At 42.7% G+C, this 18,426-nt stretch overlaps 1 protein-coding gene across 1 annotated transcript; it reads right to left on the bottom strand.

Moving 5' to 3' along the window:
* Positions 1 to 502: 502 nt before the first annotated feature.
* On the bottom strand, positions 503 to 17,176 carry brwd3 (bromodomain and WD repeat domain containing 3). The gene is made up of 40 exons (XM_034890198.1): positions 17,143 to 17,176; positions 16,905 to 16,963; positions 16,788 to 16,817; positions 16,545 to 16,604; positions 15,398 to 15,548; positions 15,105 to 15,203; positions 14,817 to 14,977; positions 14,137 to 14,358; positions 13,928 to 14,028; positions 13,767 to 13,837; positions 13,271 to 13,371; positions 13,130 to 13,170; positions 12,942 to 13,046; positions 12,702 to 12,852; positions 12,472 to 12,606; positions 12,264 to 12,392; positions 11,697 to 11,922; positions 11,455 to 11,595; positions 11,041 to 11,221; positions 10,850 to 10,943; positions 10,572 to 10,742; positions 10,385 to 10,458; positions 10,112 to 10,304; positions 9,887 to 9,997; positions 9,693 to 9,800; positions 8,694 to 8,818; positions 8,529 to 8,611; positions 8,314 to 8,425; positions 8,058 to 8,119; positions 6,656 to 6,811; positions 6,453 to 6,573; positions 6,215 to 6,340; positions 6,032 to 6,107; positions 5,856 to 5,906; positions 5,622 to 5,765; positions 5,298 to 5,450; positions 4,238 to 4,407; positions 3,848 to 3,936; positions 3,432 to 3,569; positions 503 to 3,334 (listed from the first exon to the last, which is right to left on the bottom strand). The coding sequence occupies exons 1-40, from the start codon at positions 17,174 to 17,176 to the stop codon at positions 2,532 to 2,534; spliced, it is 5,358 nt and encodes a 1,785-aa protein (XP_034746089.1). The 3' UTR covers positions 503 to 2,531.
* Between the last annotated feature and the right edge of the window lie 1,250 nt (positions 17,177 to 18,426).

Here is an 18,426-nt window from a genome sequence, read left to right as displayed (position 1 = left end):
ATAGTTTATGCATTGGACAATTTCAATAAAGTAGGTGTGCTTTATAGTAATCATTTAATTTGTAATAGAACAACTAATTTACACACATATTTTCTTCTGTTTGTTTTTAAAACCAGTATGTACACACACTTAACCCACTTTAGTGTGTGACCTTTACCTCTATATGCATTGATCCATTTTAATTCCCATGATCCTCCAGTGTCTCTGCAGTTTCTAGGTGTGGCAGAGCACAGTGCGTCACAACTCAACCTTGGTTGTTCCTCGTGTGACTCACCCCAGCTTTCAGTGCATTAATGCAGTTGCAAATGGTCCAGTCAGGTTCACGACAGTATCCCAGTCACAGTGTTCTGTACCTACTGAATCTTCGCCTTCAGCGCAACATTTATGACCCAACAACCTTAAAAACTACAGATGACTCAGTAAAAGTGCTCTTAAAAAAGTACTGGTGGATCTACACCAACATAAATTATGAAATCATCAAAGAACAAGACACCAAAAACACTTCATTTTAAATCCATTTTTTATTAAAAAAGAAAAAGAAAAAAAACACATACAATCAAACATTGTGTATAAAAAAGGTCACGTAATCTTAATCCACCTACAGTAAAACGTATTTGTTATGAACTAATCTGATGCGTCGAAGCATGACTAAATGCCATCTACTATATGAAAATAAGATTCCAAAATGTGAATCAGTCTTCTCACACTCAAGCAGAATAGTTTCAAGACGCCAGTTAATGCTGCCGCTAGGAGCACCCAAGATGCTGATGCCACCCTACCCAAAAGAAGAGAAACAAAACAACCTCTGAGGCATGTCTCTTATGTCAGCGACCACACAGAGGCCGTAATGAGGAAGTGTGTTCGGATTAGAGCACCCAACTTGTGAGTTAGCGTTCCTGGTTTCTTCTGACTGGATGCGGTCTCAAATGATCTACCAACCAAAGAGCACACAAGCTTTAAAGTAAACATTATTGGTGCAATAACAAGGGATGCATCCATTTCACGCAATTCCACTAAAAACACGAACCAATCGACAAGGAATTACTCATAAAACTAGGCAGAAAAACTACACACAGTGATTCTGACACCACCATAACACCTGATTGTAGTAAATCCTGGAAAAAGCCGTAATATGTGCAGACCGTCTACCCGAATCTAGATCACTCAAGTCCATAGATGGTTAGAAACAAGGGGCGAATAAACGGCACAACATACAACAAACAACAAAGTATGTAAGAATCCATGGTTGCTACCTTTGCCTTGGGCCAAAAGAATGCATGATTAAGATAGCCAATCAGATGAGAGCTTCAACTTCATCATACACAGGTTGAAATAGGTTACGTTATCTCATGTTTTACGTGTCAAACTAAACTACAAATAGTAATAAAAAAGACTTATTGTCTGCTGGCACAGTTTAAACATTCTTACACAAAAATCATACCGCTCTCTAATATCTTTATTACTCAGCTGCCACGTGGAGTAGATAAATGTGCAAATATTTCCTCTTCCTCATTACTATTAACGTACGAAATAGTTAAAGGAACCTTGGTATAATACAATGGAAAAATAAATATCTCTGTGGAAGAGAGTATGCCAGGGACCCCTTGCCTTTGCACATACTGGATAGAGAAGGTGTGATGGAGACGACCATGAATGGATCCACCACGGAGTACAACAGTACAAATACAAACAGGATGCAGTGGCATTTTTACCCCAGAAAATTACTTCTTAAAGAAAAAAAAAAAGCACCCAATCCTAACAAAATAACAGAATCAAAGAGCCAAAAAAAACAGTCGACACCACTAAAAAGGAAGCGGGAGAAACGTGTAACATTCACAGGCCAAGGACAGCAAGCTGTCAGCTGGGATGTTACCATGGTACTGTATTCTGACCCAAGTCGCTCTGTTCCCCAAGTATTGCTAATGCCCAAACTATACTCGTCTTGACTCGAGTCACAGGACTAAATCTGAATGATGTGAGTTCCGAAAACTAAGGCTTGTGGCTGCGAGGAAAGACCAAGTACCAAAAGAGCTGACATCAGTGACCTCCAGTGGTGGTTCACGGTGGTCGGGACTGAACGAGTGACCGCGAGCAAGACGAGATTTGTTAAATTACTTGCTGAGAAAATAAACAAACTAAAACATGAGCACCATTTTTTGGCATCTCCACATCCTTCTTTGGTGAGGAAAGTCATGGGAGGGACGAGAGGAGACCGAGGGGTATAGTGTTTAGAACTAGACGTGAAACACACAGGAGGATGAGGGAGCACTGCGGCGTCTCAAAGGCTCCTCCAGCGAGCAGTAAGGCTGAGGTGAGTCAACAGTCAACAGAGCGTTGACCAGGGAAAACATCATGAGCACCAGCTATCAGTTTGGGAGCCATAAGCAGTCTCAGATAAAAAAGAAAAATCATATATATATATATATATATATATTATATATACACTTGTACAAAAAGAAAGAAAAAAATCCCTGAAGTATTACTCATGTTAAATAGTTTTCTTTTATTGAGGTTTGAAAAGGGGCGACGTGTTAGTGACCCCAGCCCATGAGGTGGCTGACGCGGGCTTTCTCTGTCATGCGGCGTACCCGTCCTGAGCGGGACATGCCCAGGTTGAGGGGGTCTTCCTTCGACCCATGGCCATCGTCCTCTGACTCGTCTCCGTACAGAACTGTCCTGCGGCCCTGGTTGCGCGTGTTGACCCGTCGAGACTTGCACTGGCTGCCTCTCATACTGCTAGCTGCTGCTGCTGCTGTCACTGCTACAGCCCCTGTCTCAACAGAGTTGTCTTCATCGTCCTCCTCCTCAGGCTCCTCCTCCTCAGGCTCCTCCTCCTCCTCATCTTCTTCCTCCTCCTCCTCCTCATCCTTCTGCTGCTGCTGCTCTCCCTCATCCTCTTCATGTCTTGGATCCAATGGCTGCTGCTGCTCCTCCTCCTCTTCTTCATCCTCCTCGTCTTCCTCCTCCTCGTCTTCCTCCTCCTCTACTGGCAGCTGCACTCGTGCTCTTTTAGCTGTCTGGGCCGCGTCATCGCCTCCTTTGTGTCTTCTTTTCCCTGAGGCCGCCAGCTTACCCTTGGCCGAGAGGCGTACGGACAGACAGGGAGCTTTGCTGTAGTCGTGATCTCCCCCTTCCACGTACTTCTCCATCTCAGACTCTGAGCTGTTCTCGCTGTCCGACGATGACGAGGAAGAGGACGATGATGAGGTGGAGGATGACTCCGACGATGATCTGTTGGACCCGGAATCCGCCTTCTCATCATCTTCAGACGGCGGCGCTTCTCGCTCGGGGCGCTGTCTGGAGCCGTTACTTGGAGGCAGCTTGCGCTGGCGCCCTGATGCAACACAAGAGGGACGGTGGTTCATTTCTGCACCGGAACTTGGAAGTCACATCCAAATGAAAGACGTCGATACATGTACTGCTCGTCATACCTGACTTCTTCACCGGCGTTGCTTGGCTGCGGGTCACACGGTGTGGCCCCTGGTTTCTGTTCTCGCTGCTGCTCGTCCCTGAACTTGGGGAAGAAGGCTGGGTGTCCTCCTCCTCTGCTACACTGCTGCTTTGCTGAACTAAAGCAACAACACACGGCTAATTACCAATCAGGACCGTATTCCTACTCCTTTTCACAGTACGACGGTAGTATAAAGCATTACATCTGATCTTCAGTAAGTAGGCCTTACTCATTGACATACTGTTTGCTACATTATCTATAGACAAATCAGCTGTCCACAGCAGCAAACCCTACAAGGTAATGACAGAATTAATGCCGTAACAATTTTGGCATAGTAATTGATTGTTTTACTTCCCCAACACTGCTACCAACAACATACAAATACTGTAGTCATACCCTGATGTGGTCTCAGGGGACGATTCTTCGCTGAGGTCCGGGATGTTTTTGGCTTCGACACCTTTCCTGACTTGTGCTTCCCGTTAGGGCTGGACATATGGAAACAAAGAAAAGAAGCAACCTTTCAGAATAACTAACTACATTATATAATAGCAGAGTGCCTGCAACTTTCATCAGCTTTAATGCAAGGCTTTCAAATAACATTTTTTAGACCAGGAGGACTAGGACTTTCTAAAGCCGCATGTTAAGTGTAAAACAGGCCTTTGAGTTTAGAGCAGCACATTTAAGATCATTTCAGGAGCTGCAGACACCCTGTGTACACTGAAAGGGAAAAATATCATTTGATAATGAGCAGTTTTGAGTGGCAAGTTTGTGAATGAGTTTCAGCACCTGGGGGATGGACTGATAGGCGGGGAGCTGCCTCCGTTGTGCATTCTGTTCCTGTAACTGAGTCTCTGACGAGTCCGCCGTTCATTCTGAATGGCAGACTTGTGGTCCGAGATGATCGAGATGATGTTTTTTTCAAAGAAGGCCGACAGGCTGAGGGTCATGGTGTAGATCTGGACATAAAACAAGTAAGTCAGAGTGAATCTATTAGATCTGGGACCTTCAACATTTTTTAGACCAAGGACCCCTTAACTGAAAGAGACACGGAGTAGCAACTAGTGCAAACATATTGTATAAAATTAAGTTGCATGTTAAACTGCGGGCCGGATGTATAAAAAGGATTGGTATATACTGTATATTATGTGTATCACCTGCAGCTTTGGAATAGATATTTGGCAGCTCCTATGTTAACTTGTGTCTGACTCCTCGCTCGGTCAGTCTGCCGTTTCTTTTTTTCTGTTCTTCCTGAATGTCCATATGTGTTCAGTGCAGTGAAGCAATTTGTTACATTGCGTGACCTGATATCACGCGATACTTCCTGACGCTGAGTCTGGAGACTCGCTGGCCAAAAATTGCGAGGGTGGTTTTTCCACTCACAGGTGCTGGGGGGGGAGCGAGACGACCACCATTCAACTCAAAAAAGTCATATAACCATTCCAATGACTTGGAAGCTGTTCACTTCAGGTAAATTAAGCTACAAAAAAAACAAAACATAGTTCCCCTTTAATGTTGAACATACATGTGGAAGGCACAATGAATCCTTAAGCTTATCTGTATGGCTACCGTACCTACAGTATAATAAGCTTATCTTCAATGTGTAAATTAAATGGACTTTTTTCACAAATATGATTTTTTTGTGTGTGCTATTTATAGGTTTTATTAATAGAAAAAAAGAAACTTTCAAAAATATTTAAACCATATTTGGCGGCCCTCCTGCACTTACTCTAAGGACCCCCTAGGGGTCACGGACCCCCTGTTGAATATCTCTGTATTAGACCACCGCTTTGTCAGACGTTACGCGGAGATAGTTGCAGTACTTGTTCCATCAGTGATTGTACTTCACCTGTGATTTCTTGTTAGGCGTATATGCTTTGGAGTTGCTGAAAATGAGGCGCACGTCCTTGGCAAACTCCATCGGGCTTTCATAATTCCCTGCAACCAGCGTCTCTGACACTGTAGCCAGATCCATTGGCATGTCGATGATGTTCCGATAGTCCTGAAGAAAACAAGGTAGAGAGTAGAAACGGTAATGTCCACAGAGGTTTAAGTTAAGTTCTGTTTTTACTCATACACTATTGGCATGCATTTCTAATGGGATTTCAAAGTGTGTGATCTGTTTTCTGGTATCAGCGGCCTTATAACTGCAAACTGTTTCAGACTGTTTTACCGGATACTCAAAGAGGTCCACTGGCCGCCTGAACGGCACAGAATCTGGCGAGACCATCATACGACGCAGAAGCTCTTTGCATTGACCTCGCCAGAATTTCACATCCAAGACCACACCTCGCTTCTTGGAATTCAGGTTGGCTCCCTGGTGGAGAGAAGATACAATAAACTAAGACTGGAGCTACTGCAGACTAAAATGGATTGTTGTGAGACACTGGACTCTGTTCCCTCTTACCCGCTGTCCTGTAGATGTGCCTGGAGTGTCAGAGTCCACATCCAACTCAGCCTGCAGAGGAACACATAGAAACCCAAATGACTATTTACGGCAAAAGCAGTAATCTTAAGAAAAAAGCTGTTGCCGTTATGTAAAAAAATAAAATAAACACACTTAACACAACCCAACTCTCTCACCTCAGCTTCTTCTCCACTGCTGATCTCAGACTTCAGTTTGTGATGCAGATCCAAGATGTCTGTGCAGCTCTGGTCCCTGAGGGAGACAGACGGCTAAGGCATCAGACACGTGTGTAGAAATATTCATCGCAGTTTCCAACGCTGTCAATGAGATTGTTATAACATGAACTGTGTAAGATTTACCCAATGTAGTGAAGGAGAACGTCAGTCACCACCTTGGCAGTTGCTACAATGGGGCTCTGGGGTTCATTGAAAGTGCGGGCATTGTGTTCAATGTAGCGCACCTCCCACATTAGTGCAGAGATCCGCCTGCAGCAGAGAAGAACAGCCACACTTCAAACTCACATGTCAACCCTTTGTCATCACGTCTTTGGACTCATGGCGAGGATAAAAATGCGTGAGTTTATATGTGTTGCCTCACCTGTAGAAGTGGTTCTCCACTCGTTTGCGGATGGTGCTGAGGTCAGTAGGGTAAGCCACCGCGGTGCAGTACAGAGGGTAGTCCCGCAGATTTACTGGTGACGCGAATGCCTTGGCTACATCTGTGGACAACCAGGAGTGAGATCAAACGTGGCAGACATGAACGAGCTCAGACTTTTCCCATCAGTGTCACTGGTGGCCTACCCAGTGTTAGAAGCTGATCGATGCCATGGAGGATTCTCTCACAGTCTTCATCTCGTGTGTGAGCCCCCCATTCTCCCTCCTGAGGCGTGTAAAGCAGAGCCATTAGCTCCTCCTCGGCCACCTCCACGCCATCACCCACCTGTTCAGGCAACGCAGCTGACGGAGCCACAAAATGTGTCAAAAAATGAAAAGGTATTTAGTTAAATGATCAGAACTACTATGAAATACAGATATATACCTACCACACAATCATGTTACAAAACTTATAACACCTTCTACTTAGCAAGAGTATATTTTATTTTCATAATAAAAACATCTTAGATTGATGTCAAGCCAAGAATATGACCAAAAAGCATTTCCATGTTTTAGAAACAACATGGTTTTTCATTTCAACCATTCTGCTACTGAAATTAAATGGCAGATTAAATCTGAACTGATTTAGGGAATTGGAAGCCTGGTATGTTTGTGTGTGGGTACGTGGGATAGTTTAGTTCCCAAATGTTAACTTTCCAAGACTTTCCTAGTGGCGGGCGCCCGGATGGCTCAATTGGTAGAGCAAGCGCCCACAGCCTGTATAGAGGTGTACTCCTCTACGCAGCAGCCCGGGTCTGACTCCGACCCGCGGCCCTTTGCTGCATGTCATCCCCCTTTCACCTCCTCAGCTGTCCCGTCAATAAAGGCCTGTCCCAAAAATGTCCCAAAAAATAATCATAATTGTTTTGTTTTTAAAGAGACTATCCTAGTGGCCAACATTAGTAACAAGTTGAGGTCTTTAAAAGCAAAAATAATAAGCCTTTTTGTCTGGAAAACAAATGGCCAGCTTTATGGAAAGGAAAGGACATTCTTTTGTTTTATATTCGCTTATATTTCTTTTGTTGGGAGTACAAAATTGATTCTGTATTTTGTTACATGGATATTTAATTTGGTCTACATGGATACAGTTTACTTTTATATTTAGCAACGTCTTAAAGATGTATGATCTATGCATGCATTATTTACTTAACATTTCAACTTGCTCTCTCAGCACAATGTCTTTTTCCAACACGTTCCTTCCTTTACCTCATGGGGATTTCTAATAAGGCCAAGGAAAGAATCTTTTCTTTTTTGTTTGTTTTGGTACATCTCCTTGATTCCACTGACACTGTTGTTGGCAATAATGCTCCATTGTAAAACAGACCTCAAATAATTTCAAAATAAATGAGTGCGAGGAAATGTATCACAATTAAATCCCATTTTTGGAGTGAAATTCCAATATTAATATATTGTCCAATTTGAAATGAAATGGTACATTAAACAGTACGTATTTTCCAAATAAAACTATCTTTTGACATTTTGTCATCACATCAAAAAATGCACAGGTTAATAACCAGGTGGACTACTCTATTTTAATAATATCACTGACCTTCCTCAGGTATAGGCTCCATGTCCCAGGGACTCATTTTCTCCCGCTCACCATTATCCCACCTGATGAAACACTCATTAGTTAGTTTACCACACTGTGTGCAAGATTACAATCACTTATTTGAGTAACAGTTGTGAAATGTGACATGGGGCCAGCAAAGAAGAATTATTGATTTAACAGAGAGCACTGCTGATACATTATTTTGGAGTAGAATACTCCTCCATCAGCTACAAACACTGCAGAAATTCAGACGCACTTTACTGCATAGCACTGGAACAGGCTGTCTGGATACTCCGGCTGCAGAGGCTGCTGGTCTTCCACAGAGCCAAACCACCAGGCGTCATCAATGATGCTGCGGAATCTCATACCTGAAGAGAGCAAAGTGAAGACAGGATCAAACATAAGTGAAGGACAGTACACTCTCCACAACAATGAACATGATAAGTAAGCACATCACTTCAAAATACTCACCTGGCTGCCAGTTGTGCTCTTTAGCCTCGTTGTAAAACTGCTGCAATACCAGAAAATCTATGACATCTGGCATGTCATGGTACCTGTAGAGTGTGGAAATGAAAGACGAAATCAAATGCACATGCTTCAATATTTTGTTATCTTGTACCGTATATAAATGCTTACTTTAAGGAGAAAGAGTCATTGGTCATCTTCCCTGAGACTGGGTCCAAGAAAGCCAGTTTTAGGCAGCAGAGGGTGGGAGGTCCCACTTCATATTTAATTCCAACCACCTTCACGGATTCCTGGTCCTGAAGGGGCAGAAGAAAAACGGTAAGACTAATGAAGGAGATAAATAGAATAGAACGTCTCAAGAAAGAAAAAAAGTTATGGCTACACTAGGAGAACAACCTTGACATGCCTAATAGATTTTCTTTTTACACCACACTGCAATGATTGTGCAAGGATGTTAAAACTCACTTAATCGGCCCATTCCAATGCTTAATTAGCAAGACCAAAAACTCTGCAGCCATGCTAGCGGCTCTGTGAGGTCGGCTAGCTAAATGCTACCTTTATCAGCATGGCAGCATGCTAACAAGGACAATGCTATCATGCTGATGTCTAGCATGTTCACACCTTAGTTTGTTAACATGTGTTAATTAACACTAATCACAGCAGGCTGATTGGAGTGTCTTAAGTTTTGCATTTTCTTATAACACAAAGGGATTGGACATACGGAAATTTTGACTTGATGGTGGCACTAGATGTCAAAGGATTAATGAAGTAATTACATGATTTGTCCTCTCGGCACCATGGATACCTTTATACCATGGCAATCCGTCCAATAGTTGATGATATATTTTGGACCAAAGTGGTGGACAAGCAGGTATTGCCATATCTAGAGCCATGTAGCTAGCATGGCTAAACAACTAATGTTGAGGAAGAGGTACTGCCCATTTCATATAACATACTGCCAGGAAAGAATATGTGGAGGGCTAGGAGCTCTGTCCAATTTTTTTACCTGGCTAACAGCGGTGGAAAGTGGGCCTGGTCATCAGATTGCCAGAATCCGAAAGTTACAACAATTGGCAGCTGTTTTCAGACTCTCTGAACAGCTTGTCTAATGGAGCATTTTAGGGCCTGCCCTGTGAACATCACTGGCTTTTAAATGAAACTACGCCTCACCCTGAGGTCGAGCCTGTTCCACGGCTGTTTCTGAGGGTTGATGCTGTAGGCCTTGGCCCTGCGCACAGCCCGGACGTAGGCCTGATGGCCCTGTTTGAAGTAGATCAGCTGGAGGAGGACATGAGAACCGTGGTCAAAATGCATGTAATATGAAGGATTTTCTTTCTGTTTGATGTGAGAGCGGCACTCCCTACCTCATCTCCCATCTGCGGAACAAAAGGAGAGCGGTGGGGGATGGTCTCCATTATCCATGATGGTGGCAGCCACTCCTCCGCATCGAGCCCAGCCAGAGAGGATGTGGGTTTCTAGGTAAATATAATTAGACCCAACAAAGTTCAAGTACAGAATTTCTCCCATGCTGTGTGGTAAAGAGACATGTTTTCATGGGAGTACAGGAGCACCGGATCACGTTAGCGTACCTGTTTGGTCTCCTTGGGCTTCTTCCTCTTCTCATTATCCCTCTTCTTGGCCTCCTTTCCCTTGCCATCGCCTTCTTCTTCCTCAGAGCTGCTGTAACCTTGGGGCTGGACGGGCCTCCTGGTTGGTCGCTTTGGCGGCTGAAGATTGATCCCAGCGTCAGCTGTCCAATCAGAATATTCACTAGAGGAGTCACTGAGAATAAAAGAGGGGTTATGTTAGTTGGGCGATTATAACTACATCCGGATAAACAGTGCTCAGTCAAAGATATTCACCTGGAGCTGCTCTCGCTTTGCCACTGAGCTTCACCATCGGAGGAGGCTTCGCTTTGCTCCACCTCTGCTGCTGCCTGTCAACAAAAACACAACAAGCACCATTTACTATGATGAATGGTAGTTAAAAGGCGGCGCTCCACAGCACCTTGGCATGTTTGGATACGTAGAGTAGAAGGACGGAACGTACATTTCCATCACTGTCAGAGTCTATCTGGCTGTCAGAGTTACGTCGGTTAGTGGAGTTTCGACTCCTGGTCCCAGGACGGCGGACTTGAGCTGAGCGGGTCTGATAGGTGTGACGCTGCTGCTTTTTCTTGGTCGGCCGCAGGGAGCGCAGGCGTGACGTCAACAGATCGTTCTACAAAGTGGGGAAGGAGGGTGGAAAATAAGTAGAGCAGGAATGAATTGGCATGGCTGGATAGTATTTTGTTTTACTTGTGAAAACTGAAGTGAAGAGTAGCGTACCTTGGGTGTGCATGTTACTGGTTTTTTCCTCCTCTCTGCATTGTATAGAGAACATTCCATGTCACCTTTGGCTTTTCTGCACTCCTCCGAAACTCTAATTAAAAAAAAGAAAATGTCATCAGGAAATGTACTGTACACAAAAAAACATTCATATAAAAAGAAATAGAATTTGCTCTCTCTATTTGCCTTACCTGGATATCCCTTGTGGCACTTCATTGACCATCACTCTGCGGCTCCAGGCCAGCAGGTCCCTCTCGGTGGCCACTTGACTCCGCAGGGCATTATGCTGCATCTGCCACACCCCGTCCACCTGCCTACTTCTGTGTGACTCAGCAGCCGAGGACGAGGCCTCCACCTCTTCTTCACCTCCCGCTACAGATAGAGATTTGTTTGTTAATGCTATATGTTACCTTGGAAAATATGGCATTTTTGGCAAAAGAAGTTAACCATTAAAAGTCTGGTGTCCACACAATGGTCACAGCTTTACAGTAGATCTCAGACTTTAACCGGCATAGGTTAAAACACACTGAACACAGAAATCAGGAACACAACATATAACCCCAAATCAAATCAAATTTGTTGACAAATTGTGAAGTAAAACATACCTTCTTCCTCTTCAGCCGGCTCTTCTTCGTTCTGACGCTGGTCCTGCTCATTCTGCAACTGTCTGATGAGATTGTCTAATAGGCTTTCTCTGTTTTCTGCCGTTTGCTGGCCGAGCACCTGCTCCACCAACTCCCCATCACCTGAGCAGCAAAACGGCAGACACAAACTGTCAGTTACACTTCCTGAGTTAAAACTTTGCAAGCATTCTGAATGGTAGGAGTAATGAGGGAGCAGGTTTTACTGTTAGCCATGTATCCTAGCTGGGGTACTAGCTGATCCTCCTTGCAGCTCTCTCTTCCTGGAACCAGGCGCTGGTAGTGAGGAGGGTGAGGATTTCCATCAACATCCACCAGGAAGGGTGGAGGCATGAGGTGTGGGGCTTGCTGCGTCTGCTCGTCCAGCACGTAGTTATTAGAGTCACGGATAAGAGGTCGGTAGTCCGTGTGGAAGAACATCTGGTCAGGTATCTGGAGGGAATTTGTGTCGATAATGAGCAAAAAACTAAACAAAAGAAATAGTTAAATTTGCTGCTTGCTTGCCCCCCTTCACAAGTTACCAGAACACAGAGTCAGAGAGCTTCTTCGTGATTATTAGCTCCCTTTCCTACAATATTTCAGATTTCAATTCCTCTGTGACCCTTTGGCTTAAAATCAGGTGTTATGATTAAAGAACAGTATGTGTAACCACAAATCCAACATGCTGTCCAACCTCATCGATTCCTAATGTTCCTTTAAAATATATAAAAATAGGAAATGATAGAGCGATGGCAAGACGAAATATGTTTTAACAACTATTTATGTGCCGTTACCTTCTCATATGGTCTACTGCAGCCGAAGCCAAAGATGAGCAAATGGCCGTGTGAGTCAGTGCAGGCAAAATGCTGTCCGTCAGCTGAGAACTTGCAGTCAAAAATAGCACCGTGGCCTTGCCCTTCAATCTGGAATCAAATACTTCAATATGAACTCAATGATAGAAAACACTACTGGTGGGTGACTGTCATTGTCATTATCAATTACCATGTTGAAGAAGTTGCGGATCTTGGCTCCTTTGGCCAGGTCCCACATGTAAATGTTGCCATCATGGCCGGCTGAAAGCATGATGCGGGAGTCAAATGGGTGAGCCTCCAGCACAAACACCTCATCATCATGACCCTTGAACAGAGAAATCACAAACATTCAGGACGGTCAGTTGGTCAAAAGCAGCTGTTTAGTCATTGTTGCAGAGTAGAAATGCTTCAGCCACTCACAGATAAAATGTGCAATAGCTGTCCAGTGGTTGTGCTCCACACTTTAAGCAGGTAGTTCGACACTGCTGTGATGACAGTGCTATCTGCACGGTCCCAAGCCACCATGGTAACAACCAGCTTGGTTTTATCATCCCCATTGGTGACAGTACTCCTGGAGGAAAAGATCTCATCAGACATGAAACACTAAGTGGAAAGGAAACAAAAGGATAACCCTGTAAAACTTCTTCTTCTTCTTCTTACCCAGGCAGCCTGGCAGCAATGTCTAAAGTGATGCTCTTCCACTCCTGTTGCTGGTAATGCCAGATCCTGGCTGTGCCGTCGCGACTGCCACTCACAAACCTTAGGCTGGAAACATATACACAGAGTCAGAGGCTCGGAAACCACACAAAAAAACTGTTTCAAGTCCATGATCTCAGCAACACACTCACCTGTCACTGTTGTTGCTAAACTGTACCACAACGACTTTATCCTAAAAGAGGAAAAGAAGACATGTATCAAAGTCACAGATACCTTGTTTAAATACCGTTAGAAATAGTGGAACAGATTTGATTCTGCGTTTAGTTTCTTACCGTGTGTGCATCCATCTCAGAGACCTTCACCGGAGTTTCAGCACCAAGGTAGTAGACTCTGATCAAATGATCAGTGCCACCGGTGGCCATGAACATACCACCTATTAACAGTAAACATAGAATGAAATTCAGTTTACAACAATATCCTTATATCCATATATGGACTTTTATTGTTCCCAATAAATTCATTTATAATACATACTGCCAAATGATAGCTTTTTGTCAGCAGTTACTTTGTAAATCAAATTGCATTGTTACACAAAGAGTCTCTGTTCATTTGCTGCAATAAGCTAATGTTGATGCACAAAACTGTTGACAGTACTTTATCACTGTCTGTGCTTCACAACATTTTTTTTTTTTAAAGAAAAAGGCTGATTAAGTTAATTTTTTTGCAATAAAATAAAAGTTGTCTGGGTTTGGTTTGCAGCTCACAGCAGCAGCTTAGGACAATACATATGGAAAATGGAAATGTCACCGGGCAGGGAAACACACTTACCGCTGCTGAAAGAGGAAGTGGAGACCTGTACTCCTGGACGTGACCGCTCAACAAACTTGACTGGTTGATCACTGAGAAGAGGAGACTCAAAATTATTTCCATGAAAAAGAGCAACTTTACGAAATTGTGGAGTCAAAAGAGTTGATGTTTCAAACACTTACTGGAATTTCATGTTGTGCGAGTGCCACTTCCAGAAACACACCATGCCATCTGCACCGGTGGAGGCCAGGTACCGCGTTGTCCCTTTGACAGCAGGACAAAACTGAGGGCATAGAAAGTCAGTGTTCGTTAGTCAAAATTTACCGCAATACTGCAGCAGCAAAAGAGTTGACGTGGAGCAGAACGTGTAGGCAAAATGCATCAGTCTCACCTGTATGGATGTGATGGACGCCCCGTGGGCCTGCAGAACAGTGATGGGTGCACAGGTTCGCAGGCACCACACTCTGATGGTTTTGTCGCAGCTAGCTGAGGCAATGAGGCTGTTCTCGTGGTTGACAGCCATGTCACAGATCTCCGCTGAGTGGCCGCGAAGTGTTGATAGGAGCCGGCCGTCATCCGTGGCCCAGATTTTTACCAGGCAATCATCAGAACCCTAAAACAAAATTATAGGTTATTGTGATCATCATTTGTGTCAACTTAACTCTATTCATCTAAAATGTATTTTGTGACAATCAAAAGTGAAACTAATTTATAACTAATAAAACATACACTGTATATTAAACCACTGGTATTTTTTTTATTCTCTCCCTATCAGTTTGCTTCTCTAGATCACCTGTGGCGGCCCTTATAAGCTAAGGTAACCCTAAATGCGATTTTGTGGTTGCAAACATCCCTCGGTGCTTATTTTGTCACCAGTCTACCGCTGTCCAAATTTGGAATGTTTTCTAAAAATGAATTTATTGTATGAGATAAATGTATTTTCCAATAAAACTTATAATCTGGAATTTACTATCGCATTTTATCTTTGCAACTTTTGCAAATAGTTTGCCAGTGAGATACTACAGATAAAGTTTGATTGCATAATCATCTGAACCAGAAATGCTCACTCACCGTGAATATCCGACGGCCGGTGCGGTCAAAGGCTACACAGTAGACTGAAGAAAGGTGGCCAAGGATACGTTTGTGTATCTTCATGTGTTGGTAGGAGGAAGACGGCAAGGTCTGGCTGAAACGAGCCGTGCCTGAGGCCTGGCGAGCACCCATGATGGACACTTGATATAAAGAACGACAATGATTAGTGGAAGCAACATACTGCTAAAGCGGACTTAACTTAATTGGTCTCGGGGTTTTGGGTCCTTTTGATGGGTAGAACTAAATACATAAAACTGTTTCACACACCGACATTGGGAGGATGTCCATTGCTGACTGGAGGTTCTGGTGGACGCCCTCGGTGGAGTGCAGCGACGGCTGAGCCACTGCATACTTTGTGGCTACAACCTGAATTATACAGGCAGTGATTGGAAAAACAAACGTGAGAAATGATGAACATGATTATGGATTTGGAAACTGATCTATTGCCAACAAACCACGCAAAAACATTACAAAAGTATTGATATATAATCTCTTCTTTAATACAGAAGAAATAACTTCCTTGGCGAAGGTAAAAACATGGATGGGAGAGAAATGCTCACTTTTGGTGGAACGTAGCAATGACTGTCTTCCCAGCCCCAGAAGTGTTTGGACTCCAGGAACACTAGGTGGGATCTCCTTTTCTATAAGCGGGCCTATCCGCTGACATACACGGAGCAGATAGTCTGCAGGAATGTGCTGATTCAAAATCACCTGCAGGAGTCACAGACAGCTATTACAAAGTCATTCAACAAATATGTAAATAGCATATATATACAAAACATTACCATCTCTGTTACATTCTTAAACAGTCCTAAACAAGTTTGAAGTAATTAAATAAAAATCCAGCTTTGGTAAACAGATAAAAATAAGACAGCCCCACAATTATTTAAACTGACCAATATAAGTACTTCAGACCATGATGTGTACCGATTGGAACATTTTAAATACAAAAATGTCACATTTTCACATACTACTACGCCTCTGGTTGCTTCACATCTATATGTAGCCTCTTCTGGTGTAAAAGTCACACAACATCCTCAAAGTCACAATTAAAAACTAGACACTGCAATGAACAAAACACCAATCAATCTTTCTGTAATTAGTTAATCATAATACATTTTGTATTCACTACAAATATACATTGTAAATAAAAATGCAAACATCTGTGTAGAAACAAATACACATCTAACTATCACATTCCAAAAAATTACTTTAACTTATTTTTTTCACTTTCTGTTTATACTTGTCATTATTTGCAGCATGGTTTTGTACTGCAGCCCGGTGAAAAACAATCAAGAGAGAGGGAGAAGAAAGAAAGAGGAGGGGCAAAGAAGCTCACAGCCAATCAAAAGAGTCTCTTACGATTATTCCGGTTCGCTCTAAAAACGTTTGGGATTTAATTGGCTCCAACAGAAGACTGACATCCCTGTGGAACTGGCTGAGCCTATCACTACCTATCCCCGTCTCTATTCTCCTCCTACTAGCCCACACAAAAGCAAAGCCTATATATAGTTATTTAGCAACGGGCCTATATTAATACAAATGTTTAAATGTGTTATAATAGACATAAACATATAACCACCGCATCAATTTCGGGTGCTTGATTTAATTAAAAAGAAACACATCCGCCAAAAGGCGATTGACGATTAAAATAGAAGACATACGCTTCATTTGATTAAAAAGTTAATTATGACAATTCACACTCACCCAGTCTTGGAAGGTCCGTTTGTATTTCTCCCCGTCCCAACTCCATCGTTGAGGGATCAACTAAAGTTATAAGACAAGCGGTTAGCGATGGTACAAAACTGCCAGGATCGTCCCGGCTCGGCAACACGCTACTTTATCTAACTCTAGCCCAAATTACTGAAATTTTGCCCAAAAGCGGCCAGATAGGCAACAGTACGGAAGCCACACACGAGAATAAAAACAGAAAGGTCCAGCTGAACCTACCTCATACTCCTCCAGCTCCTCAACCAGAATCTTAACAACAAACACAGTTAGCGTTAGCTTCTAGCACAACATACTTTTTAGACGTTTAACAACCGGTATGAGCTAATATCTTTTTACCTGTGATGCTTTTTTACAAGGTCCAGACTGCAGAAATCTGGTAATGAGGTAATACAGTTCTGAAAAGAAAGATAGGTGAATTAGCTTGGTATTAACTAATCTTGCTATTAAGCCGAGCTAGCGTTAGCTAAATAGCTTTAGGTTGCAGTCGGTTACTTAGCGCGCTAGCAGACACACAACTGTATACTGTGTGCATGCAAAATGTTTGTCACGGATCAAAGGGACGCTCAGGACTCACCAGCTTCGGTTTGTGAACACTGTTCTCTTGCCATCACTTGATAAGACAGGCGACATTAAAACAAACTGGTGTTTTAGCTTGCTTGTTAGCCGCCGGCTAGCTAACAGTAGCTAGGCGTGTGTAGCTAAAACAGGCTAGTGAATGGCCTCCTCCTTTCTCAAGTTGTTCCCTGGCCACCTGGTGCTTTGTGTTAGCGCCCCCTAGTGAAACAGTGCGATATTGGTTTGTTGAAAAGGAATACATTTTTTTAAATGTACATATGTAAATCTTCCAGTCCAACAATTTCAGACTGAAATTAGTTAACATATTTCTGTATAACGGTTAGATAAATATAAACATGTTTTCAATTTCAAAAGAGGTAAACTTGTTGTATTTATGAGTAGCTTTTCAGGGGTTGCCGGTGTCATACATGTTCCTGTCAAATATATAAATACACAGTACATTTATCAAGTTGAAATTATTTAAGAGTAATCATCTTTACATATTTGGAAACGCACTGTGTTGTGGCCATTTTTTAATATTACAACGTCTGCATTCCTTTTTGATAATAGGGCAGAATTTGGATCCGGTCACTCAAGGGATAGCATCTGGGTTACATTTTGGAAGAGGCCTCTTTGACCTTAACGGAAAACAATTGGTGCATGTTATATTGTAAAAGGGGAAATAATAAATTTCCAAGCTTAACAACAGGAACCAAATCCCCCTGCAACAACTGCCTTTACTGTTGTAAGTTATGAGGAATTGAACATTACGGACCAACTGCATTTGAGATTAATTGTACATCAGGGATCGAACTCAGATGCTCATGCAGTGTTTGTATAGGCTGATGTAATTTAAACAAATGTAGGAAGCAGACACTTTTTAGCTTGAAACAATTATGCACAATTTGACACATCATACAAGGAAAAATCAGATGCCCCACAGCTAATTTGAAGCCTTGACACACAACAAAACATTTCAAAGCTCATGCAGTTTACCACTAAAACCGGTTAGTGTTGCTGTTTAGTCGCAACATTTGATCTTTCATTGAGTACTATATGTGTGTTATGTCAACAATCAGAGCCTAATGTCATTCACCCAGATTATTGTAGACGACTTAAAGGTCATCTTGGCAGCAGCAATGGAGAAACCAAAGAAACAAGTTGGACGCACTGTCTATGTATATATATATATGTATATATATATCTCTATATATCTCTCTCTGTATATATATATATATATATATATATATATCTCTCTCTATCTATATATATATATATATCTCTCTCTCTCTCTCTCTATATA

Source organism: Etheostoma cragini, chromosome 13 (genome assembly GCF_013103735.1).
Source record: "Etheostoma cragini isolate CJK2018 chromosome 13, CSU_Ecrag_1.0, whole genome shotgun sequence".
In the NCBI taxonomy this organism is placed as follows: Eukaryota; Metazoa; Chordata; class Actinopteri; order Perciformes; family Percidae; genus Etheostoma; species Etheostoma cragini.
Note: the sequence above shows the minus strand (reverse complement) of the source record. Positions and strands in the feature narration are given on the sequence as shown.